The following is a 25,708-nucleotide window of genomic DNA, read 5'->3' as shown; positions in this document are numbered from 1 at the left end:
AGGTGTTTTTAATTTTTGACTATTTGAAAAAAAGAAAAAAAATAACCCTTCTAAACACAAATGCAGCATGTTAACGCGGCAAAACTGAAGTTTGTAAACATCGGTTACTATCTGTCAAGTTAAATCGTTCAGGAGGGGTTGTAAAGCTTCCCGTGTACATTAAGCCTAAGGAAAGAGTGATGAGGCTCAGACAAACAACGACTTGGAGGGGGCACACCCTAACTATGCATCACATTGAAGATGGTGCTGCTATAAGACCATACAAACAGAACAAAAGAGTACAGCGCACACATACAAAAAATGTCATTTAAAACCCTACAAGGCTATTTAATAACAATATAAGCAAGTCAGCAAATATGGGGATTTGATCATACCATATGGCCATATAGTGCTTAAACCCACCACTGCGTCAAAGTACCCCATTTTCAGTGGGTCCTTTAGGATTTTAACCACTTCCGGACCGCCCACCGTCGTTACACGTCGGTACTTTGAAGAGGAATATCGTTGTTTTTAGCAGAAACTAGCTGCCATAACCCCCGGTATCCTCTTCTTCAGTGAGTGGTCTGGTTTCAGATAAAAGTGGCCTCTGCGGCGGATTCGCCACAGGATCACTTTTATCGGCGGCGGGAGAGGCCCCCCCCTCCCACCGCGCTCTGGTGCCCCCAGCCGCTTACCGGAGCCGTCGGCAGCAGCGATCGGATCCTTCTTGTGGCCTGACATGGAGATGATTGAGGGGAAGATAGCCCCCACCCGTCTCCATATCATTGATATTGATTTTTTTTTTAATGCATTTTAGTGTAAATATGACATCTGAGGTCTTTTTGCCCCCCAGATCTCATATTTAAGAGGTCCTGTCATGCTTTTTTTCTATTACAAGGGATGTTTACATTCCTTGTAATAGGAATAAAAGTGACACAAATTTTTTTTTTAAAACAGTGTAAAAATAAATAAGAGTTCACGTGCAGAAGCGAACGCATACATGAGTAGCGCCCGCATATGAAAACGGTGTTCAAACCACACATGTGAGGTATCGCCGCGATCGGTAGAGTGAGAGCAATAATTCTAACCCTAGACCTCCTCTGTAACTCAAAACATGCAACCTGTACATTTTTTTTAAACGTTGCCTATGGAGATTTGTAAGGGTAAAAGTTTGTCGCCATTCCACGAGCGATCGCAATTTTGAAGCGTGACATGTTGGGTATCAATTCACTCAGCGTAACATTATCTTTCACAATATAAAAAAAAATGGGCTAACTTTACTGTTGTCTTATTTTTTAATTAAAAAAAGTGGATTTTTTCCCCCAAAAAATGCGCTTGTAAGACCGCTGCGCAAATATGGTGTGACAGAAAGTATTTCAATGACCTCCATTTTATTCTCTAAGGTGTAATGCCGCGTACACACGGTCGGACTTTTCGGCTACAAAAGTCCGACAGCCCGTCCGACAGACTTTCGACGGACTTTTGGCGGACTTGCGGCGGACTTTCTAACGAATGGACTTGCCTACACACGATCACACAAAAGTCCGACGGATTTGTACGTGATGACGTACACCGGACTAAAATAAGGAAGTTGATAGCCAGTAGCCAATAGCTGCCCTAGCGTGGGTTTTTGTCCATTGGACTAGCATACAGACGAGCGGATTTCTGGGTCCAGCGGAGTTACGACGTAAAGATTTGACATGTTTCAAATCTAAAGTCCGTCAGATTTGCGGCTGGAAAAGTCTGCTGAAAGTCCGGGGAAGCCCACACACGATCGGATTGTCAGCCGTATTTGGTCCGTCGGACTTTTGTAGACGAAAAGTCCGACCGTGTGTACGCGGCATTAGAAAAAAATGTATAATGTTTGAGAGTTCTAAGTAATTTTCTAGCAAAAAAAAAATGTTTTTAACTTGTAAACAACACATCTCAGAAAGAGGCTCGGTCCTTAAGTGGTTAAATGATATTTTTGTATGTGGGCGCTGTAATCTTTTGTTCTGTTTATATGGTCTTATAGCAGCACCATCTTTAATGTAATGCATAGTTAGGGTGTGTCCCCCAAGTCTTTGTCTGTTATATGGGTCCTGACCAGACCCCTTGGGATGGAGCACCCCATCACCCCCCACCAGTACTTCTAATTAATGTCCACCTGAGTTATAGGAGGAGTCTTTTTAGTTTTCCCATAAAGAGGAGTGTGTTTCTCCCATGGTTGAGAAGTGGGATCTTTCATTGTATGGTTAGTGTTGGACCCACTGATAATGGGGTACTTTGACGCAGTGGTGGGCTTAAGCACTGTATGGCCATATGGTGTGACCAAATCCCCATATTTGCTGATTTGCTTATTATGTGCAGGTGTGTTAAAAAGCCTTGTAGGATTTTAAATGACATTTTTGTATGTGTGCGCTGTAATCTTTTGTTCTGTTTTATGAGGCTCAGACAGACACCGATACATAAAAATGCCTGTTGGAGAAATGTACACCAAGGGCTATGAACACTCAGGTGTGGTGTGTTCTCTGCAGTAACAAAAAGCTGCAATATGTTATAGCTTACATTGCTTGAAGTAGTCCTCTCCATAGCTCTCCTTAATATGCGCTGGAAGTCTTTCCCACATTCGGTTTAGGTTATTTCTGTAAACATCCACAACCATGCACGCAGGGGTTTTGAAAGCTCCCGGCTCAATGATAGAAACCTTCACACCAAAATCGCGCATCTCCCTCCTGGGGAACAGAAACAGTATAAAATGTAGTAAAAGGTTTCCTATAAATGTTTTAACACAGACCACAAAATCATTTTGGACTTTATTAACCAGTTCACCAACTCTTACACCTGTACATCGTCTACGAACCGCAACTATTTTTACATATCTTCTATGGGCCTAGTGATTTGGCATTATCTTGTCATTTCTTAAAGCGACGTTCCACTCAAAAGTGGAAGCTCTGCTTATCTGTTTTTGACAGGTACCCCTCCCTACTTCCGTCGGACCGTGCTGCCAATTTCCCTTACAGACCATGGTGGCAGCAGCACCCGAGAACCAAAACATTTGCTGGGGTGCTGACATCACTGGATTCCAGGACAGGTATATGTCCTATTATTAAAGGTCAGCAGCTACAGTATGTGTAGCTGCTGACTTTTAAATTTTTTCATGCGGGGGCAAAACTCCGCTTTAAGATAACAATGTAATTATATTATACAGTATATCTATATTAACAAAAGTATTGGGGCACCTGCCTTTACACGCACATGAACTTTAATGTCGTCTTAGTCTGTAGGGTTCAATATTGAGTTGGCCCTCTCTTTGCAGCTACAACTCTTCTGGGAAGGCTGTCCACAAGGTTTGGGAGTGTGTATAAGAGAATGTCTATGGGAATGTTTGACCATTCTTCCAGAAGCCCAGTGAAGTCAGGCACTGATGTGGATAAGAAGGCCTGGCTCGCAGTCTCTGCTCTAATTCATCCCAAAGGTGTTCTACTGGGTTGAGGTTAGAACTCTGTGTACCCCACCCCAAACTCGCTCATCCATGTCTTTATGGACCTTGCTTTGTGCACAATCATGTTGAAACAAGAAGGGGCCATCCCCAAACTGTTCCCACAAAGTTGGGAGCATGAAATTGACCAAAATGTCTTGGTATGCTGACGCTTCACTGCAACTAAGGGGCCAAGCCCAAGCCCTAAAAAACAACCCCACATCATAATCCCCCTCCCAAAATAATTTGGACCAAAACCTAAAACCTAAACCTTGTGGACAGCCTTCACAGAAGAGTTAAAGCTGTTTTGGCTGCAAAGGGTGGGCCAACTCAATATTGAACCCTACAGACTAAGACTGGGGTGCATTACCGTTTATGTGTGTGTAAGGGCAGGCATCCCAATACTTTTGGTAATATAGTGTGTATGTGTGTGTGTGTGTATATATATATATATATATATATATATATATATATATATATATATATATATATATATATATATATATATATATATATATATATATATATATATATATATATATATATATATATATATATATATATATATATACATTATATATATATATATATATGTGTGTGTGTATGTATGTATGTATGTGTGTATATATATATATATATATATATATATATATATATATATATATATATATATATATATTATACGCACACTAATTATTTTCTTTATTTTTTGGCATGAGAATTTAAGTGACAGTAAGGTTGGTCATAACTTTAACATTATTTTTTTGATATTATAGTTTGCATTTTTGTATTTGAACTGGAGATATTGGGTCTGGTAATAGACTTAAAGCGGAAGTAAACCCATCCATAAAACAGTTTAATTTCCGGCACTTGCCTCAAATATAACACTCCCATTGGTTGTGCTCTCAACCAAACTGTCAAACCATCCAATGGCTGGTGTCATAACTGATCACATGTGCAGCATCATGGCAGTTGTAGATTAAACAGAGGCAAAGATGGCAGCTTCCTTGGCTGAAAACGATAGGGGGGTTTAATTACACTTTAAGCAGTGCTTGCTGAATGGATAGCTGTTGGTCTGTTAACTATCAATCGGAGGTGTGGGGGAGGCCTTAGTTAACAAACTATGAAATATATAGTTTAGGTGGGAGGTGAAAGATCGATTGGAGGGTCATTGGTTAATAGTCCAATTTGATACCATTGTGTAGATTGGAAAAATTGTACTATAGATTGTTGGGTATCAGTAGGTAAATTTTAATGAAAGATTCTCAGACATTGAAAAATATGTGGACCTGAGTTTCCTTATATAAGAAAGTCTTCACCCATGCAAAAATCATACCGTTTATCTATAAACAATGAAATGGTGGGGGGGATTGGAGAAAATCCATTTTTGTAGGATAGCTTTCATTGCCACGAGAGATAACACTGAACAGTTGTTTAAAGCCTGTTGAGATTTTTTTTCTCCTGGAATGTCTATCAAGCCAAAAAGTTCCCATTCTGGAGTTGGGGACAAATAGTTCTTTAAAGATGTGGTTGTCAGGCGGGGCTCCTGTTACTTAACGAACAGCTCTTTTCTTTCAGTGCTCAGAAGCTGCTCAGCTTTCGGTTAATTACCACAGTGACTCACCTGGTTACCATTAACCTGCCTCATTAGTCCAGCCTACAGCCAGCCCCTTTTGGCTATTTAAACAGCTTAGCTCATTTCCTCCTTGCTCTTGCGTGGTCTATGATCCCCAGTGTGTTCCTGCCTGTGTTCCTGTGTATGACTCTGGCTGACTTCTCTTCTGATACCTCTGCCTGATTTTTGATCCCGACTACGCTGACTTCTGGCTTCCTGACCCTGGTTTGCGTGATTACGCACTCTGGCATCAAAACCCTAGTTTCATTTTTCGACTACGTTCCTGTGAAGTGTTATTTTTGCTATTTCATTAAGGCTGGGTTCACACTAGTACGAACTGGATGCGGATAGCAGGAGATTGTGATTGGCTCTCTATGGAGCCAGTTCACACATCTCCACAGCGGCTCCGGTGAAAATTTGCATAGGGGTCCTGTGAATCTTTTGGTCTGTTTCAGGTCTGAATTCAGCCCAAAATTTGGGCTGAAATTGGACCTGAAACAGTGAATGAAAACGCACCGGACTCCTGTTGGGAGCCGCTGCGTTCTCAAGTGTGAACCCACCCTAAAGGTGTGATTTTAATTGCATTTTTTGTCTCCGCCTGGTTTATGGTTTCTGACAGTGGTAGCATAATGTACTACTGTGGTCCAAAATAATTCAATTTTGAGACACAATCGGAAGGTGTTGAATAGATCTGCATCTAAATATCCACATTTCAGTCAGCTAGAGCAGCCTTTCTCAGCTGGGGTGCTGTGGCAGTGCACTTTTTATGAGTAAAAAATTAGCTTGCTTCAATTCCTTGATTACTAGGATGTTTATAAATGCACCTTGATAGACAAGAGGTCAATCTCTGTTGTAAAACTGTAAGTTGGCCCAGATGCACTGAAATCCTCTCTTCTAGCCAATAGAAAAAAAAAATATTTCCAGCCAATCAGGCATGAAGGTGTGATGTAATTGTATCTGGACACTCTTTTTAGCTATCCACATCTGACTTCTGAAAGGTAAAAATCGCAGAGTTTCACAGCTGCTACCTTTAGAGTGCTAGATAGAGACGACAGGAGAGACGGTGTGAAAAATAACTTATAAAAGGCTCACAAGTACTGTTGGATGAGAAGAACAAGGGGAATAGCAATAGTTATTTTAAGCTACCATTCTTTTACCTCCGAACATCATGGCAACTCACCTTAGACTGTCCGAGAAAGCCTCCAGGCCAAACTTTGAAGGACAATATCCCCCACCTATAGAAGCCAATCTTCCAGCGGCACTGGATACAACGACAATGCGTCCCCGGGCTTTTCTGACAAGATGCAGCAAATGCACTGTGACATCGATAGCCCCAAGAAGGTTCACATTCAGGACCTTGGAGAAGTCTTCTTTTGTTTGCCACTCATTGGGAGCAACAGTAAGGCCAAAACCGGCATTGTTCACTAATCCCCAAAGCCCTGTGAGCCATGAAACAACATAATGTCAGTACTGAAATCAGCAAACTATCAAAACACTTTGTATATATTTAGTGATATGAATGTTCCTAAAGAAATTACTTCCTTTGAGGGTCAAACAAGGATGCTTTGAAAACCAGGCATCTTCCTTCTTTTTTTTTTTCCTTGACTTTCAGGACCTTTCCCCCGAAAAAGAAGAACTTCACTCAAGATAAGTTATAATGGGTATAGACGTTTTCAAATTAGATATCTGGATTTTGGATTTTTCGGGGCCAGCAGCTTCTCAATGCCAAAGAACCTCCACTATTTTGTGGCTAAGAAAATCTGAGATTGAAGTGCCACACCAATATCTGATCATCCAGATATACATTTATTCAGTGATGTACAGTGCCTTGAAAAAAGCATTCATACCCCTTGAAATTTTCCACATTTTGTCACGTTACAACCAAAAACGTAAATGTCTTTTATTGGGATTTTATGTGGTAGACCAACACAAAATGGCACATAATTGTGAAGTGGAAGGAAAATTATTAATGGTTTTCCAAATTCTTTACAAATAAATATCTAAAAAGTGTTTTGTGCATTTGTATTCAACCTCCTTCACTCTGAGACCCCTAAGTAAAATTTAAGTTTTGCATATTTATTTGTAAGAAATTTTGAAAACCATTTATCATTTTCCTTACACATTACAATTATGTGCCACTTTGTGTTGTCCTATCACATAAAATCCCAGTAAAATAAATTTACATTTTTGGTTGTAGCATGACACAATGTGGAAAATTTCAAGGGGCGTGAATACTTTTTCAAGTCACTGTAACTAGAACCTTCAGGGCCCCCAGTTCAAGAAACTATGAAGGGCCCCCGTGATCCCCAACCAGGGCCATTCCCTCTGAGCCTGGTGGCAGAACATCAGGGCCCAGTCATGAGTGCGACCTTTGTGACCCTGGTAGTTTTGTCGTTTTTTGTTTTAATTTTTAATTATTTTGTACCATTTTTAAAAAAAATATTTTTAACAATTATTTTTAGTAGTCCAGTTGGGGGGCTTTGGTGGGATATTAGGGGTCTGCCTTTGAGACAGAGAAAGCAGACTGAGGACACAGCCCTCAATCTCCTTCTCTGCAGTCTCAGCTGCACTGAATGAATGGACAGGAAGAGCTCTTTACAGAGCTTCCCCTTCATTCACAAGCTGAAGCATAGTAAAAACAGTTTACTATGTTTCAGTTGTGAATGGACAGAGTCAAGGATCAGTACACTGGTTTTATTCATTCAGAAAAGGAAGGGGCCTGCAGCTTCTCAATCGCGAAGAACCTCAACTGTCTCCTTATTTTGTGGCTGAGAAAATCTGAGATTGAAGTGCCACACCAAAATCTGACCATCCAGATATACATTTATTCCAAGGTAAGATGAAAGCCTATAAACACAAAGCCAATACATTTTGGGACCAGGGAATACCCCCCTCATCAAGGCTACAAAGACACGTCCTAAGGGGCGGCATGTGAACTCTTTCCCCAGTAAGAGCACACACAGCCAGGCGCATGGCATTTTCTTCACTCTTCCACTGGCTTAAATAGAACAGTCTAGGGTGTCTTTTTAGGGTTTTATTGTAACATTGAACGTAGATGGGATGAAGGGAGAATGGGATACCCAAAAAACTGGTGAACTGAACACTTTGCGGACACCTTTTCTATCTTGCTGTGCGGCACAGAATGTCCCACAGAATCTCTAATACTGACAGGTTACTAGGAATTTTCCCAAAGAACCAAGAGCTACACACAGTCACTAACTTCCAGCATTGGGGTCATCTACTCACGAGGCCACAGGATCATCGGTTGCCTCCTTCCGATATCCACCGGGGCACTCTTCAGTGAGGGAGATACAGACTCACACCAACATAGGATAGCTGGACACTTTTCCCCCCCAACTTCCGCTTGGCTCTTTCCAGTGAGCTTCTTCCGACCCAAACCAACTCCAGGACGAGGCTTTGCAAATAGACAGCCCAGCTAAAGTTGTTGGGACCTTGATGTCTTCAAGATGGCACCTCCAATAACCCTGCCTCTTAGGCAGAGTCCCTACTCAGCACTCTCCTCCAGCAGGAATGCACCCAGGAACTCTGCCCCCCCACCAGGGTTGACAACTGTCAGTAAATTTACAAACAGTTTGTAAAGTTCATCATTATTGCAGCCTGCAAGTCTGTAATGGACATTTACAGACAGATGCAAAAATTACAGATTTTACAAACTGTAAATTTACTGACAGTTGGCAACCTTGCACTCCCACCTCAGGCCTCAGATTATTTATGGGCCTTCCAGCCACCTACTGAGCACACCTCCCCAGAGATTGGCTGGACTGTCATAAATATTCAGGCTACTTACTCTGTTCTTCCTCCCACTATAATTCTATAATTCTCTAGAATACAGGAGTAAGTAATCAGAGCAGCAGCCTGTGAGACACTGAGCAGGCCTGAATAATCAACCCCTGCTCCACTGAATACAGAGGATCTAACTAGATTTACTGAACAACTTACACTAATCTAGGTGGGTGCTACAGACACAACAATGGAATTCAAAATTATTTAAGTATAAATAAAATGATAAATAATGATTATGAGCATGATTAGTTTTCTCTTTTTTTATTTATCCTTACATAATTTTGATTTTATCTTACCTTGGATTCAGTCTTTGGATGCTCAGATTTTGGTGCAGTGCTTTAAACAGCTTTAGACTGAAGATTGCAATCAAATGCATCTAATGTGCCTACCACAGTCATTCTGGCCAGGATAACAAGGGAAGAAACCAGACAACCTTTGGACATAACTTGATTTTTAGAAGGAATTGGGAGTATGACTCCATACAGACAAGGAGCAGGCAAACCTATGATAAAAACAAAGGAAAATTCTGCATGTATTTTCACAATTTACAGTATATATATATATATATATATATATATACAGTGGGGACGGAAAGTATTCAGACCCCCTTAAATTTTTCACTCTTTGTTATATTGCAGCCATTTGCTAAAATTATTTAAGTTCATTTTTTTCCCTCATTAATGTACACACAGCACCCCATGTTGACAGAAAAAACACAGAATTGTTGACATTTTTGCAGATTTATTAAAAAAGAAAAACTGAAATATCACATGAAAATAGTAAGAATAAACCCGCGCTGTGGAGTAAGTATTACTGAGTGAAAAATTACAAATAAAGCTACAAATAAAAATATGTGTGGAAATAAAGCAAAATTAAAATTAAAAATAAAATTTTTTTTAGTGAATCCAAAATGTATGTGTGTGTATATGTTTGCACACACACACATATACAATGTATATATACAATGAGGCTGCAGCTATAGTGTGAGGTAAGTACCCCAAAAAATGACCAAAAGAAGTTAATACTCAGCGCTGCCTCTCTAAAACATATATTACATCTACCTACATCAAAGTGTTATCGTGCCAAATAAATTCATACAATGTAATTCAAAATAAGGTGCAATCAATAAAGTTCATCTCTTGTGAAGTACGGGATTGGTGACACATTGGTGCAATCTTGGTGACTTCCTGTGTTCCCCTCCTGGGTCCCCACTCACCAGATAGAGATGAAAAATACGCCTGTGTGTATAATCCTCAGCTGAGGATTATCTGTGAAGGCTGTTTGGATGCCAAGGCCGCAATTTTTGCACATTTTATAGACTTTGATGTAAGTGTAATGATTTTAAACCTTTAAAATAAACCTTGCAGTATTACACTATATCCTCTCTTTCTTCACTTGTCCGAACTTTACCTCTTCAATCACTTATGACTAAGTAAAGTATGCTGGACCCATAACAAGCGGTGGAGGGGAGAAGATTCCATTCTCTGAGGTACAACCAACTTATATATCCGCTGGACAGAAGACACCATCTTTATACACACAGGCCTATTTTTCATCTCTATCTGGTGAGTGGGGACCCAGGAGGGGAACACAGGAAGTCACCAAGATTGCACTAATGTGTCACCTATCCTGTACTTCACAAGAGATGAACTTTATTGATTGCACCTTATTTTGAATTACATTGTATGAATTTATTTGGCACGATAACACTTTGATGTAGGTAGATGTAATATATGTTTTAGAGAGGCAGCGCTGAGTATTAATTTCTTTTGGTGAAATATCACATGGTCCTAAGTATTCAGACCCTTTGCTCAGTATTTAGTAGAAGCCCCCTTTTGATCTAATACAGCCATGAGTCTTTTTGGGAAAGATGCAACAAGTTTTTCACGCCTGGATTTGGGGATCCTCTGCTATTCCTCCTTGCAGATCCTCTCCAGTTCTTTCAGGTTGGATGGTAAACGTTGGTGGACGGCCATTTTTAGGTCTCTTCAGAGATGCTCAATTGGGTTTAAGTCAGGGCTCTGGCTGGGCCATTCAAGAACAGTCACGGAGTTGTTGTGAATCCACTCCTTTGTTATTTTAGCTGTGTGCTTAGGGTCATTATCTTGTTGGAAGGTAAACCTTCGGCCCAGTCTGATTTCCTGAGCACTCTGTAGAAGGTTTTCATCCAGGATATCCCTGTACTTGGCCGCATTCATCTTTTCCTCAATTGCAACCAGTTGTCCTGTGCCTGCAGCTAAAAACACCCCCACAGCATGATGCTGCCACCACCATGCTTCACTGTTGGGACTGTATTGGACAGGTGATGAGCAGTGCCTGGTTTTGTCCACACATACTGCTTAGAATTAAGGCCAAAAAGTTCTATCTTGGTCTCATCAAACCAGAGAATCTTATTTCTCAGCATCTTGGAGTCCTTCAGGTGTTTTTTTAGCAAACGCCATGCGGGCTTTCATGTGTCTTGCACTGAGGACAGGCTTCCGTCGGGCCACTCTGCCATAAAGCCCCGACTGGTGGAGGGCTGCAGTGATGGTTGACTTTCTACAACTTTCTACCATCTCTGACGCTACGGGGAAGCCATAGGGATGTCCCCGTGCGTCAGAGGGGGGCGGGGTCACCTGTGGCCCCACCCTCAGTTATAAAAGAGCTGTCACATAAGAGGCCAGTCATTACAGCGGGTGCCTCCCATGGAGGCAGATCATAGGCGACATGTAGCTTTTTTTTTTCAGTCCGTTTAGAGGAAAGATTAATGGCCGTGATTACATCTTCACTCAATGGAAGAAAACGCACTAGGCCTTCCTCTGTTCCCCAAGACCTTCAGGCAGAGGAGCTCTGGGATAAAGGAGAAGAATCCCTTTCAGAGGATCAGGATGGGATGGATGATTCCTCTTCGGAGGAATCAGGTGGAGAGGGACCCTCTTCGGCTTCCCAAGAGGAGAAAGTCTTAGTACAGATCCTTGCTGGATTGGTCCGCTCCACATTTAAGTTGCCCATATCAGAATCAGTTAAAGAACCCTCTTCTTCTTTAGGGTCACTGAAACCTCCTCAAACAACACATGCTTTTCCTGTTCATAATTTACTTGAAATGCTCCTTTGTTCTGAGTGGGATCACCCAGATAAACGTTTTTTTCCGCCAAAAAAGTTTTCAACACTTTATCCTATGGAAGAAAAGTTTATTAGGATGTGGGGAATACCGGCCATTGATGCGGCAATTTCCTCCGTAAATAATAGTCTGACTTGTCCCGTAGACAATGCTCAGATGCTCAGGGATCCTGTGGATAAAAAGATGGAATCCCCATTGAAGGATGTTTTCTCCTTAGCAGGTTCAGTGGCTCAACCTGCAGTAGCAGCAATTGGAGTCTGTCAATACTTAAGAGACCATGTTAAGCAGGTCATCAAAGTTTTACCTGAACAGCAGGCCTAGGGGTTGGCTAACCTTCCAGCGGGCCTTATGTTATGTTGTTGACGCCATCAGAGATTCTATCATGCAAACCTCTCGTCTTTCACTGGGGTTGGTGCATATACGTAGAATCCTATGGTTGAAAAATTGGTCAGCCGAAGCACCATGTAAGAAGCTGCTGGCTGGGTTTCCATTTCGTGGTGCAAGGTTGTTTGGAGAGGACTTGGATAACTATATCAAGAGAATCTCTTGTGGGAAAAGCACTCTCTTACCTGTTAAGAAGAAGAGTAAGTGTCCCTCTTTCCCCAGGGCCAGGGGCTTCAGCCTCCAGGCAGTCTCGACGGCCTCCCCCATCTGGGTCAAGAAACAAGAGTCAACCCCAGGGACAAAAGAAGTCCTTGGGGAAGAAGCCTACTAGGCAAAACACTAAGAGCTCTTCATGAACGGGCGCCCCTGCTACAGTTCTCAAGGCTCTGGCAGGAGGACTTCCAGCACAGATGGGTAATCTCCACGGTAACCTTAGGGTACAAGCTGGAGTTTCAAGAATTTCCCCCTCCTCATTTCCTCAGATCAAGTGTCCCCAGAGATCCAGAGAAAAAGCAGTCGCTCCTTCTAGCGTTAAAGCAACTTTTGTTGCAGGAGGTCATTATGGTGGTTCCCGCGAAGGATCAAGGATTGGGCTTCTATTCCAACCTTTTTACGTTCCAAAAACCAAACGGGGATATCAGACCCATTCTGGATTTAAGGGATCTGAACCGATTCCTAAGGATTCAGTCCTTCCGCATGGAATCAATTCGGACAGTAGTCTCCATCCTGCAAGGAAGAGAATTTCTGGCATCGATAGACATCAGAGATGCATATCTGCATGTGCCCATTTTTCCTGCTCATCAGAAGTTTCTGCGCTTTGAGATAGGAGGGCGCCATTTCCAGTTTGTGGCTCTGCCTTTTGGGATAGCCACTGCACCCCAAGTGTTCACAAAGATCTTGGCTCCTCCTCTGGCCAGATTAAGGGCTGAGGGTATAGCTGTAATAGCATACCTAGACGACCTGCTCTTGATAGACCGGTCGGTAGCCTCCTTGAACGGGAACTTGAGGACCACAGTCAAGTATCTGGAACACCTAGGTTGGATCCTCAACCTAGAAAAATCGTTCCTAAAACCAGTAAGAAGACTGGAGTATTTGGGTCTGATCATAGATACAAGCCAGGAGAAAATATTTCTACCTCAGGCAAAGATCACTGCTTTAAGGGAGCTGATTCTGGCAGTCAGGGCCAAAAAGGGTCCTTCTGTCCACCTTTGTACGAGGCTGCTAGGAAAGATGGTGTCTGCATTCGAAAGTAGTTCCCTTTGCTCAGTTTCATTCAAGAATGCTGCAACACAGTATTCTGTCAGCCTGGAACAGGAAGGTTCAGGCATTAGACTTTCCGATGCACCTGTCTTATACGGTGCGTCAGAGACTCAATTGGTGGCTCATACCTGAAAACCTGCAGAAGGGGAAATCCTTTCTACCGGTTACCTGGACGGTGGTAACAACAGATGCCAGTCTGTCGGGTTGGGGAGCAGTTGTGGAACAGTCTGCAGTCCAAGGGCTATGGTCCAGAACCGAGAGGACCTTACCCATCAACATGGTGGAAATTCGTGCGGTAAAGCCGTAAAGGCCTGGACTATCAGGCTACAGGGTTGCCCGGTCAGGATCTAGTCTGACAATGCCACAGCAGTGGCTTATGTCAATCATCAGGGAGGCACCAGGAGCCGAGCTGCTCAAAAGGAGGTGAACCAGATCTTAGTCTGGGCAGAGAAGCATGTGCCATGCATATCGGCATTCTTCATTCCAGGGAGAGAGAACTGGCAGGCGGACTATTTAAGTCGCCAGCAGTTACTTCCAGGGGAATGGTCCCTGCATCCTGACGTCTTTTGGGCCATATGCCAAAGATGGGGGGTTCCAGATGTAGATCTCTTTGCATCCCGATTCAACAAAAAGATAGACAGATTTGTGGCAAGGACAAAAGATCCTCTTGCATGCGGGACGGATGCGTTGGTGATTCCGTGGCATCGGTTCTCACTGATTTACGCATTCCCGCCTATTCTGCTACTGCCACAACTCCTTCGCAGGATCAGGCAGGAAAGGAAGTCAGTACTTCTGGTGGCCCCCGCTTGGCCCAGAAGGACTTGGTATGCGGAAATAGTAAGGATGACGGTGGGTTCCCCGTAGACCCTACCAGTACGCCCAGACCTGTTATCTCAAGGTCCAGTGTTCCATCCTGCCTTACAAATGCTAAATTTGACAGGTTTGGCTATTGAAACCCACGTTCTGAAGAGTCGTGGGCTTTCAGGTCCTGTGATATCTACCTTGATCAATGCAAGGAAACCAGCTTCCAGAATGATTTATCATAGAGTCTGGAAAGCTTATGTAGCCTGGTGTGAATCCAGGGGTTGGCATCCCAGAAAATATGTGATAGGCAGAATTCTTGATTTTCTACAATTGAGATTAGAGATGAAGCTGGCCTTGAGTACCATCAAGGGCCAGGTTTCGGCCTTATCGGTATTATTTCAACGGCCACTTGCTTCGCATTCTTTGGTCCGAAACTTTATGCAGGGGGTGACGCGTCTTAATCCTCCGGTTAAGGTGCCCCTAAACCCCTGGGACTTGAACTTGGTTCTGTCTGTGTTACAGAAACAGCCTTTTGAACCAATACGTCAGATTCCCTTGGTCTTGTTGACAAGGAACTAATACATAGACATATATATCAAACCCAAAGCTAATAATCCAGGCACTGCCAGAGTCAAGCTGAGCTCAGTCCATGAAGATTTGGAGCATTTCGAACATTTTATTGGTACATATTTTCCTTCATTAGGGGAGATTTATACTTGGGTGACTTTATCTTTATCTGCAACATAGATATCGTTACATAGTATTTGTACAATAGTACATAAAAAACAAGTGATTTTACATAATGAGCTATATAGTATTTAGACTTTAAGGTACGGTGTAGGGTTCATTGAAAAGACATGGGGGAAATGGTAAAAACAAATGCGAGGAATCCACGTTGGCTGAAAGAATCCGCATGGACACAAAGATGGACAAGCATGCAACCCAGAGCCGGCCACTGATTCACATCCATCCACAAGAGACGCCCCGATGTTAAACCAGCAAAGAAGTATTACTGTCTGAAAGGCCATAAATAAACAAAGGAAATTCAATCAATGTTTTTAGAATAAGTATACAAGCACAACTAGTGTGCTGTAACAACAGGACAAGGGCATGTGTTACCCAGAATTGCCTATATAAACTAGTGTGTTACCTTTCACTGCTGATAGAGGTGCAGACATCAGAGTGACAGTCCTCAGACTGAGACATGCCAGCTGTGTCTGAGCGCTCTAAATAGTGAGTCAGCTGATGAGAGGGTCAATCCCCACAGGTTGTTTGGGTAATGCTGGTTATTCTGCCCCATTAGCTGTATGAAACCAGCTGAGGCCAAAATTCAAAGCGTCTCTCTGACGTGGACGCGCGTGGCGAAGCCCCGCCCCTCGAGGCATGATGATGTCACGTTCTGGCGCATCACCAGTGAAAGGAAAGTCCCCACCTGTGTTAGAGAAACACAGTGGGGACAGGTAGGGGCACCTCCCCGCACATATGGCCCGCATGGAGATAAGGAGAACCCTGTCATCCATTTAGCCATGCATGGGTGGAGCCTACCCGCCGGGTGTTTGTGAAGAAACAGCGCAGCCCAGGGAGCACACCATACACCACCCAGTGGACAAAGAGGACGATAACAGCCAACGTGTACAATGAAAAATACACGAAAATAACCAAAAACAAACAATAATAATACAGAGGAAAAAAGAAAGAAGGAAACATGGAGATTAAATATCAAATGGACATGGTTAACAATGAAGTGAATCGTCCACATTGCACGCATGCAATTACAGAAATAATGATATAGTCACAGAGCAGTATAGAGGTGCTAAAGTGTCACTAATTGTAATGTCCCGAACTGTCAAAAGGGGCGCCTTCATAGCTAATAAATTTGTGAAACCATGGTGTGAGGGATGTAGCATGGAAATGCCATATGTGGAACCTGAAAAAAGAAGCTATAAGTTAAAGCCCGGAAGAAAAGATTTAAAGCTGAAAGCCTCATTTAGGCCAGGTGGTGAGGTGGCCTGTAAATTAAATATCCATCTCAACTCACATTGGAGGGGACGCTTGTTAAAGTAACCGCCTCTGGGGTTGAAGTGGATACGAGTGCCAGAAAGTATACCTTGGTGATAGATTCTGGGTGAACTGCCATATGGCGACCAATAGGCACATTGGGGTCTCCTTTGCGTATGGTGGATGGGTGTTGGTATGTTTGTTTCCAGAAATCATTTATAGTTTTTCCAACATAGTAGCACCCACATTCACACGTGAGTAGGTACACTATGCCGGGAGTCCTACAGTTTACATAATGTTCAGGACCAAAATTGCGTCCATTGGGTAAATCGATGTGTCTACGCCTATTAATGTACGTTCCCCCTTAAGAGTAAATCTTCTGTGATGACTTGCTTCGGTTTGGGATTCCATGATCAGGAATGAACTCGAATGGCAGACGGGAGGAGAAAAGTAGTTGTGGAGCCGCCTAAGGCAAGCGTGTTGAAGGCGGAGAAGGAGACCACATATGCCACATGCAGGGGGATGAACTAATGCAGGGGGATGAACTAATAATGTTCAGGACGAAAATTGCGTCCATTGGGTAAACCGATGTGTCTTCGCCTATTAATGTACGTTCCCCCTTAAGAGTAAACCTGTGATGACTTGCTTCGGCTTGGGATTCCATGATCAGGAATGAACTCGAATGGCAGACGGGAGGAGAAAAGTAGTTGTGGAGCCGCCTAAGGCAAGCGTGTTGAAGGTGGAGAAGGAGACCCCATATGCCACATGCAGGGGGATGAACTGGAGTGTCCAAAAGAGGACCATGTTTGCCAGTGATCAGCTTTTAAGCATTGCTGTTTACAGAGTGGAATGGCGTAGGGGTCTGTGGCAGATATGAGTACCCAGGGAAAGCTGATCATAGACAAAGCAATAGTGACAAAAGTTTGCCACACACAGCTGCAAAGAAGGCATTATAAAAAGGAGAAGGCTGCCTGTAAAAATATGATAAAAGCTGATGTGTGAAGCACAAGAGAGGCATCTTTAGAAACTGTCTTTGACCAGAAATGAACAGGGGAAAGCGCGAACGCAGTCCCCCACTACCACAAATTATGCAGTCGAGTTTCCTGCATTTGAGGAAATCGCAGGGGTCAGCAAAGCCGGAGTGCAATGGCCAAGCCTCACCCTGGGAGAACCACCTTCATGATCATGGTATCTCCTCTGCCAGGTAAGTATGAGTTGGAATTGACAAGCTAATGCTCCCCAGTCGGGGCACGCCTCCACCAAGTTATGGAGGCTTCAGGAACGTGTGACAAACTAATCTTAATCAGCGCTAGACCACAAGCCAGCCATGTCCTTGTAAAACAGTTAAGAGTCATTAATCCACTCCTAATAGATAGGATGTCCCCCAAATGTCTGGATTCTACGAAAAGGAATCTGAAAAACCAAACAATCCCAGCGTACACTGCAGCAGCACATAATTTTGCATACGGGGAGGGCCCTTAAGCACCCAGCCACAGCGTAAGCGTCCTTCCGCTAAACAAAGCCCGTAGCCTATTGCATATCAAAGGGCACCGACCCTACACTGTTCACAAGCCTGTCTGCTCTAACTCACCCGCTGACCTGCCCGAGGATGTTAACTCTCACTTGTGTCAGTATGAAAGGCTGAACGCTTGCAAAAAAAAAAAACATAGTAAGAACCCAAGGCAAACAAACTAAGCACACAGCTAAATTTCATCGGTGTGAACAGTTACATCTGCCAAAAATATTTAGAATTCCCTGCACCCTTAAACCTCTGCGGTGATGCCTAAAGGGTATACAGCTCTGTGCAAAAGTTTCAGGCAGGTGTGAAGAAATACTGTAAAGTAAGAACGCTTTCAAATTTAATTTATTTATTTATTTTTTTTTAATCAATTTTCAAAGTCAGCGAACAGAAGAAAAAGCGACATCAAATCAATGTTTGGTGTGACTACCCTTTGGCTTCAAACCGGCATCGATTTTTACGCTTGCACAAAGTCAGGGATTTTGTAGGAATAGAGCCAGGCGTGTGATTAATCAAATTATACCAAGCAGGGGCAAATGATCATTAACAAATATGATGTAGGCTGAAACACAGTCATTAACTGACGCAGAAACAGCTACGCAGGAGGCTTAAAACTGGGAGAAGAACAGCTAAAGTCTGACACCAAGGTGAGGTTATAGAAGAAGACAGTTTCAAGTCCCAGGTCATACAGTGCAAGACTGAGCACAGCAACAAGCCACAAGGTAGTTCTATAGCATCAGCAAGGTCACTCCCTGGCAAAGAGGTCAAAGCAGATTTGGGGTTTCAAGATGTGCTGTGAAAGCTCTTTTGAAGGAGCACAAAGAAACGGGCAATGTTGAGGATCGTAGATGCAATGGTCAGCCGAGAAAATGTATTTATAATTTTTTGTAAATGTCATCAGCGGACCAGTTGAAGCAACCAAGAATGGACAACTGGATTGAGTATACCTCCCAACTGTCCTGGATTTGCCCGGACCGCCCTGGGATTTCAAGTAAATCCTTGTGTCCTGCGAATCCGGGCTGAATCCCGCAGCGGAGCCCAGTGCTGGAACAAGTCCACCTGTCAGTCTGCACCACGCTGCAGCTGAGACTGGCACAGTCTCCCCACCCGCTCACCCACCTGTCGGCTCGCCCGCCCTCTCTACAGAATGGGAGAAGAAGTAGGCTAAATCTGCTTCAGCTCTCCCCATGTCTCCCCACAAACCCCAGAATGCAGCCAATCCTGTGGCTGTGAAGGGATTGTGTGGGCGGGAATTTTGAAGCAGTGCACACAATGTCACTGCCTGAGCCTCGGGAGACCAGCCAGCCTCGGGTGAGTGAACTCCCTCCTCTCTCTCTTCCTGCCATGTGCCATAGTGATCCTTCCTACCTTCCATGTGCCATAGTGATCCTTCCTTTCTGCCTTCTATGTGTCTTAGTGATCTTTCCTGCATTACATGTGCCATAGTGATCGTTCCTGCTTTCCATGTGTCTTAGTAATCCTTTCTGCCTTCCATGTGGCATAGTGATCCTTCCTGCCTTCCATGTACCATAATGATCCTTGCTGCCTTCCATGTGTCATAGTGATCCTTCGTGCCTTCCATGTACCATAATGATCCTTGCTGCCTTCCATGTGTCATAGTGATCCTTCGTGCCTTCCATGTGCCATAGTGATCCTTTCTTTCTGCCTCCTATGTGCCATAGTGATCCCTTCAGCCTTCCATGTTCCATAGTGATCCCTTCAGCCTTCCATGTTCCATAGTGATCCCTCTTGCCTTCCATGTACCATAGTGATCCTTCCTGCCTTCCATGTGCCATAGTGATCCTTCCTGCCTTCCATATGCTATACTGACCCTTCCTGCCTTGTGTCTGATTGTGAGATTTTACTTCCTGTCCATAGGCACAAAAGGAAGTGAGAGGAGATTTCCCCTCTAATCCTGTTGTGGTGTCAACCCAAAATTAGGGATTTTCTTTTACTTTCAGTGATAATAGTAAGTAGGACAAATAGAGAGGGTGAATCTCCCTAATGGGGACACAGACAGCAATAAAAACTGACAGGTGCTCTAATCCCTGTGCACTGTGCTAATTTAACTGGCAATTGCACAGTCATGCAACACTGTACGCAAATTCAATTTTTATCTTTTTTTTTCACACAAATAGAGCTTTCTTTTGGTGGTGTTTGATCACCACTATGTTTTCTATTATATAAACAAAAAAAGACTGAAAATGTTGAAAAAAAACCCAATATTTTCTACTTCCTGTTATAAAACATATCCAATAAAATCAAATTTCTTTATTTTTTTAGGCCAAAGTGTATTCTGCTAAATGTCTTTGGTAAAAAAAAAAAAAATAACTGCAAGTGTATATTAATTGGTTTGTGTGAAAATTATAGTGTCTACAAACTATGGTATACCGTTAGGTCCATATATATTTGGACACAGGCACAATTTTAAATTTTTTCAGGTATTTACCAAAATATATTAAACCTATAGTTATATAATATATAAACTCTCAGGTTTAATTTGGGGGCATGTACATCCAAATTTGAGGAAGGGTTCAGGAATTACAGCTCTTAAGAATAGCCATCCCCTCTTTTTCAAGAGACCAAAAGTAATTGGACAATTTGATCAAAAGCTGTTTTATGGCCAGGTGTGGGCTACTCCCTCGTTATTTCTTCACCAATTAAGCAGGTAAAAGGTCTGGAGTTGATTCTAAGTGTGATATTTGCATTTGGAATCTATTGCTGTGAACCTACATCATGCGTTCAAAGGAGCTGTCCATGCCAGTGAAACAGGTCATTGTAAGGCTTCAAAAATGAAACAAATCCATCAGAGAGATAGCAGCAACATTAGGAGTGGCCAAATCAACAGTTTGGTACATTCTGAGGAAAGAACACACTGGTGAGCTCAGCAACATAAAAAGGCCTGGACATCCACGGAAGACAACAGTGGTGGATGATAGCAGGATCCTCTCTATGGTAAAGAAAAACCTATTCACAACATCCAGACAAGTAAAGGACACTCCCCCAGGAGGTGGGCGTATCATTGTCAATGTCTACAATCAAGAGAAGACTTCATGAGAGCAAATAAAGAGGGTTTACCACAAGGTGCAAACCATTCATAGGCCTGAAGAATAAAAAAAAACAGATTAGACTTTGCCAAAAAAACATCTAAAAAAGCCAGACCAGTTCTGGAAAAGCATTCTTTGGACAGATGAAACTAAGATTAATCTGTACCAGAATGACGGGAAGAAAAAAGTGCGGAAAAGTCTTGGAAGAGCTCATGATCCAAAGCACACAACGTTATCTGTAAAACATGGTGGTGGCAGTGTGATGGCATGGGCATGCATGGCTTCCAGTGGCACTGGGTCGTTGGTGTTTATTGGTGATGTGACAGAAGACAGAAGCAACCGGATGAATTCTGCAGTGTTTAGAGGTATACTGTCAGCCCAGATTCAGCCAAATGCAGCAAAGTGGATTGGACGGCGCTTTACTGTATAGATGGACAATGATCCAAAACACACTGCAAAGGCAACCCAGGAGCTTTTGAAGGAAAAGAAGTGGAATATTCTGCAATGGCTGAGTCAATCACCTGATCTCAACCCAATTGAGCATGCATTTCACTTGCTGAAGGCAAAACTAAAACTAAAAAGGCAGAAAGACCCACAAAGAACTGAAGACAGCTGCAGTTAGAGCCTGGCAAAGCACCAGAAAGGAGGAAACCCAGTCTTGTCCATGGGTTTCAGACTTCAGGCAGTCATTGCCAGTAAAGGATTCTCAACAAAATATTAATAATTAACATTTGATTACATCTGAGCCCCTAAAAATGGGGGGACTGTGTATAAAAATGGTTGCAGTTCCTAAATTTGGACTTGATATTTATGTTTAACCCCTTGAATTAAAGCTGAAAGTCTGCACTTCAAATGTATTAGGATTGCTTCATTTTAATTTTATTCTGGTGACATAGACAGAGCCAAAAGTATGAAAATTGTGCCTGTGTCCAAATATATATGGACCCAACTGTATATTTTTGAAAATTAATCAGTTCTGAGGTACTGACTGCCGATCTCATTTCTTAAGTCCTCAAAGTGCCAGGACAGTAGGAATACCCCCCAAATTACCCCTTTTTGGAAAGTGGACAGTCCAAGGTATTTCGTTTTTTGAAGTTGTAATTTTTTAGAAAATGTAGAAGTTAAATAAAATTTGTTGTCTCTTTACAAAATTTCTTTTAGATATCGTCACCAGTGCAGTATAGTGTCATCATATGTTTGGTGTGGCGGTGGTCAGGAACACTGACTGGTTACAGTATATATAAATAAAAAAAGGTGCCATACGATTGCTTTGAGCCAATTACAGATCACAACAGTAAGCAAGCTGTTCATGAATGGAAAGCCATTCATGACACGTCGTTTACATTGTTATCATGTGACTGCTGTGACCAATCATAGCGATCACATGATACCCAGATACTAGTAACAGTAATCTGCTGTGTCCAATGGACATAGCGGTCACAAGAGGGGTGTGCTGCATGCTCCTAACCTGGAAGAGGCTCAGTCACATAGATATACGTGACTGAGACTGCCTGTTGCAGTACAGGGCCGATCCCAGACGGGGTGCACGGGGTGCAGTGCACCCGGGCGCCAGAGAGGTGGGGGCGCTGAAGCGCCAGAGTGCTCCCCTCCCTCCTCCTCCTCCTCCTCTCTGTGTCCAGAGGCGGCTCCCTCTGCAGGTCACAGCCGCCGCTGTAGTTTTCGAGGCTCAAGCGGCAGCCCGTCCCCCCTCCCTCCTCCTGTCAGTGAAGGAGAGCAGCGCCTGAGATTGGGGCGGCTGGTCTCTGTGTGGAGAGAGAGAGACCAGCCGCACAGTAACATCGTTGGGGGGGGGGGGGGGCGGTCCGTGCCTGACGTGTTCTCCTCCTCTGTCTTTCCCTCTCGCCCAAGCCTGTCTCCATCTGCTCTCCACCCAGGCGGCGCGGCTGCACACTGTCCTCTCTTCTCCAGCTGCCGCCCGGTTGTTTTTATGTATGCTAATGGAGGGGGGTCTCTACTAATAGAGGGGGTTTGTCCTAAGAGGGTCTGTACTAATGGAGGGGGGGTTTCCTGGGGGGGTGTGTACTAATGGAGGAGGGTTTGTCTTGGGGGGTCTGTACTAATGGAGAGGGGGGTTCCTGGGGGGTCTGTACTAATGGAGAGGAGGGAGGGCAGTTTGTCCTGGGGGTCTGTACTAATGGAGGGGGGTTGTCCTGGGGGGTTCTGTACTAATGGATGGGGTTTGTCCTGGGGGGGTCTATACTAATGGAGGGGGGCTTTGTCCTGGGGGGGTCTGTACTAATGGAGGGGGGTTTGTCTTGGGGGATCTGTACTAATGGAGGGGGTTGTTCTGGGGGGGTCTGTACTAATGGAGGGGGTTTGTACTAATGGAGGGGGGTCAGTCCTAAGGGAGTCTGTACTAATGGAGGGGGGGTTCCTGGGGGGTCTGTACTAATGGAGGGGGGGTTGTCCTGGGGGGGTCTGTACTAATGGAGGGTGGGCGGTTTGTCCTGGGGGGTCTGTACTAATGGAGGGGGTTTGTCCTGGGGGGGTCTGTACTAATGGAGGGGGGTCTGAACTAATGGAGGGGGTTTGTCATGGAGGGGTCTGTACTAATGGAGGGAGGTTTTGTCCTGGGGTCTGTACTAATGGAGGGGGGGTCTGTCCTAAGGGGGTCTGTACTAATGGAGGGGGGTTTGATCTGGGGCGGTCTGTACTAATGGAGAGGGGGTTTGTCCTAGGGGGTCTGTACTAATGGAGAGGGGGGGTGGTTTATCCTGGGGGGCTGTACTAATGGAGGGGTTTTGTCCTGGGGGGTCTGTACTAATGGAGGGTGGGCGGTTTGTCCTGGGGGGTCTGTACTAATGGAGGGGGTTTGTCCTGGGGGGGTCTGTACTAATGGAGGAGGGTCTTTGTCCTAGGGGGGTCTGTACTAATGGAGGGGGGTCTGAACTAATAGAGGGGGTTTGTCCTGGGGGGGTCTGTACTAATGGAGGGAGGTTTTGTCCTGGGGGTCTGTACTAATGGAGGGGGGGGTCTGTCCTAAGGGGGTCTGTACTAATGGATGGGGGGTTGTCCTGGGGGGTCTGTACTAATAGAGGGGGGTTTGATCTGGGGCGGTCTGTACTAATGGAGAGGGGGTTTATCCTGGGGGGGTCTGTACTAATGGAGAGGGGGGGGTGGTTTGTCCTGGGGGGCTGTACTAATGGAGGGGGTTTGTCCTGGGGGGGGTCTGTACTAATGGAGAGGGGGGCGGTTTGTCCTGGGGGGGTCTGTACTAATGGAGGGTGGGCAGTTTGTACTGGGGGGTCTGTACTAATGGAGGGGGTTTGTCCTGGGGGGGTCTGTACTAATGGAGGGGGGGCTTTGTCCTGGGGGGTCTGTACTAATGGAGGGGGGTTGTCCTGTGGGGGGTCTGTACTAATGGAGGGGGGTTGTCCTGGGAGGGTCTGTACTAATGGAGGGTGGGCGGTTTGTCCTGGGGGGTCTGTACTAATGGAGGGGGTTTGTCCTGGGGGGGTCTGTACTAATGGAGGGGGGCTTTGTCCTGGGGGTCTGTACTAATGGAGGGGGGGTTGTCCTGGGGGGGTCTGTACTAATGGAGGGGGTTTGTCCTCGGGGGTCTGTACTAATGAAGGGGGTTTGTCCTGGGGGGGTCTGTAGTAATGGAGAGGGGTTTGTCCTGGGGGGTCTGTACTAATGGAGGGGGTTTGTCCTGGGGGTCTGTACTAATGGAGGGGGGTTTGTCTTGGGGGGTCTGTACTAATGAAGGGGGGGTTTGTCCTGGGGGGTCTGTACTAATGGAGGGGGGTTTTGTCCTGGGGGGTCTGTACTAATGGAGGGGAGTTTGTCATGGTGGGGGTCTGTACTAATGGAGGGGGGGTGGTTTGTCCTGGGGGGGTCTACACCCAGGAAAGTACACCCAGGACTCCAGAAGGAGAGGGCAGTGCTGAGAGAACACCATCAGAGAGAGAACCCCGCTGCCCTGCACCACCAGAGGGAAAGCCACACAGCCTAGCGCCATCGCTGGCGGAGAAAGGAATGGAGTCATTGCAGGAATACAGATCTGGGTGCTATCCAGCGGAGTCGCCACGGGCAATTCAGAGTGAGCTGACTCCTGATCAGAGGAACCGTTGCTGTATCGTTGGATCAGGTAAGAGGGCCGATCGGCCATTATCTACTAACGTCCATAGGAACTGCAGTCTCTGACCATCTCATGTATTTTTTCTGCAGTCTCTGACCATCTCCTGTATTATGTCTGCAGTCTCTGACCATCTCCTGTATCATGTCTACAGTCTCTGACCTTCTCCTATATTATGTCTGCAGTCTCTGACCGTCTCTTGTATCATGTCTGCATTCTCTGACCATCTCTTGTATCATGTCTACAGTCTCTGACTGTCTCTTGTATCATGTCTACAGTCTCTGACCTTCTCCTATATTATGTCTGCAGTCTCTAACCATCTCCTGTACCATGTCTGCAGTCTCTGACCATCTCCTGTACCATGATTGCAGTCTCTGACCGTCTCTTGTATCATGTCTGCATTCTCTGACCATCTCCTGTATTATGTCTACAGTCTCTGACTGTCTCTTGTATCATGTCTACAGTCTCTGACCTTCTCCTATATTATGTCTGCAGTCTCTGACCGTCTCTTGTATCATGTCTGCATTCTCTGACCATCTCCTGTATTATGTCTGCATTCTCTGACCATCTCCTGTATTATGTCTGCAGTCTCTGACCATCTCCTGTATTATGTCTGCAGTCTCTGACCATCTTCTGTAT

At 44.4% G+C, this 25,708-nt stretch overlaps 1 protein-coding gene and 1 non-coding gene across 3 annotated transcripts in view; both read right to left on the bottom strand.

Moving 5' to 3' along the window:
• The window catches only part of LOC141129456 (retinol dehydrogenase 7-like), a 41,144-nt gene that overhangs the window by 3,350 nt on the left and 12,086 nt on the right, over positions 1-25,708 (bottom strand). For both annotated transcript variants that reach the window (XM_073617493.1, XM_073617494.1), the window contains exons 3-4: positions 6,235-6,493; positions 2,527-2,693 (exon numbers count right to left, since the gene is read on the bottom strand). In XM_073617493.1, the coding sequence (XP_073473594.1) occupies positions 2,527-2,693; positions 6,235-6,493 (426 nt within the window). The remainder of the gene's footprint in view (positions 1-2,526; positions 2,694-6,234; positions 6,494-25,708) is intronic.
• LOC141130776 (U1 spliceosomal RNA) lies at positions 17,453-17,616 on the bottom strand. Its single transcript, XR_012242524.1, has one exon. It is a non-coding gene; the product is annotated as a U1 spliceosomal RNA (small nuclear RNA).

This window comes from Aquarana catesbeiana, linkage group LG02, assembly GCF_042186555.1.
Source record: "Aquarana catesbeiana isolate 2022-GZ linkage group LG02, ASM4218655v1, whole genome shotgun sequence".
NCBI lineage: Eukaryota > Metazoa > Chordata > Amphibia > Anura > Ranidae > Aquarana > Aquarana catesbeiana.
This window is presented reverse-complemented; position numbering and strand designations above follow the sequence as displayed.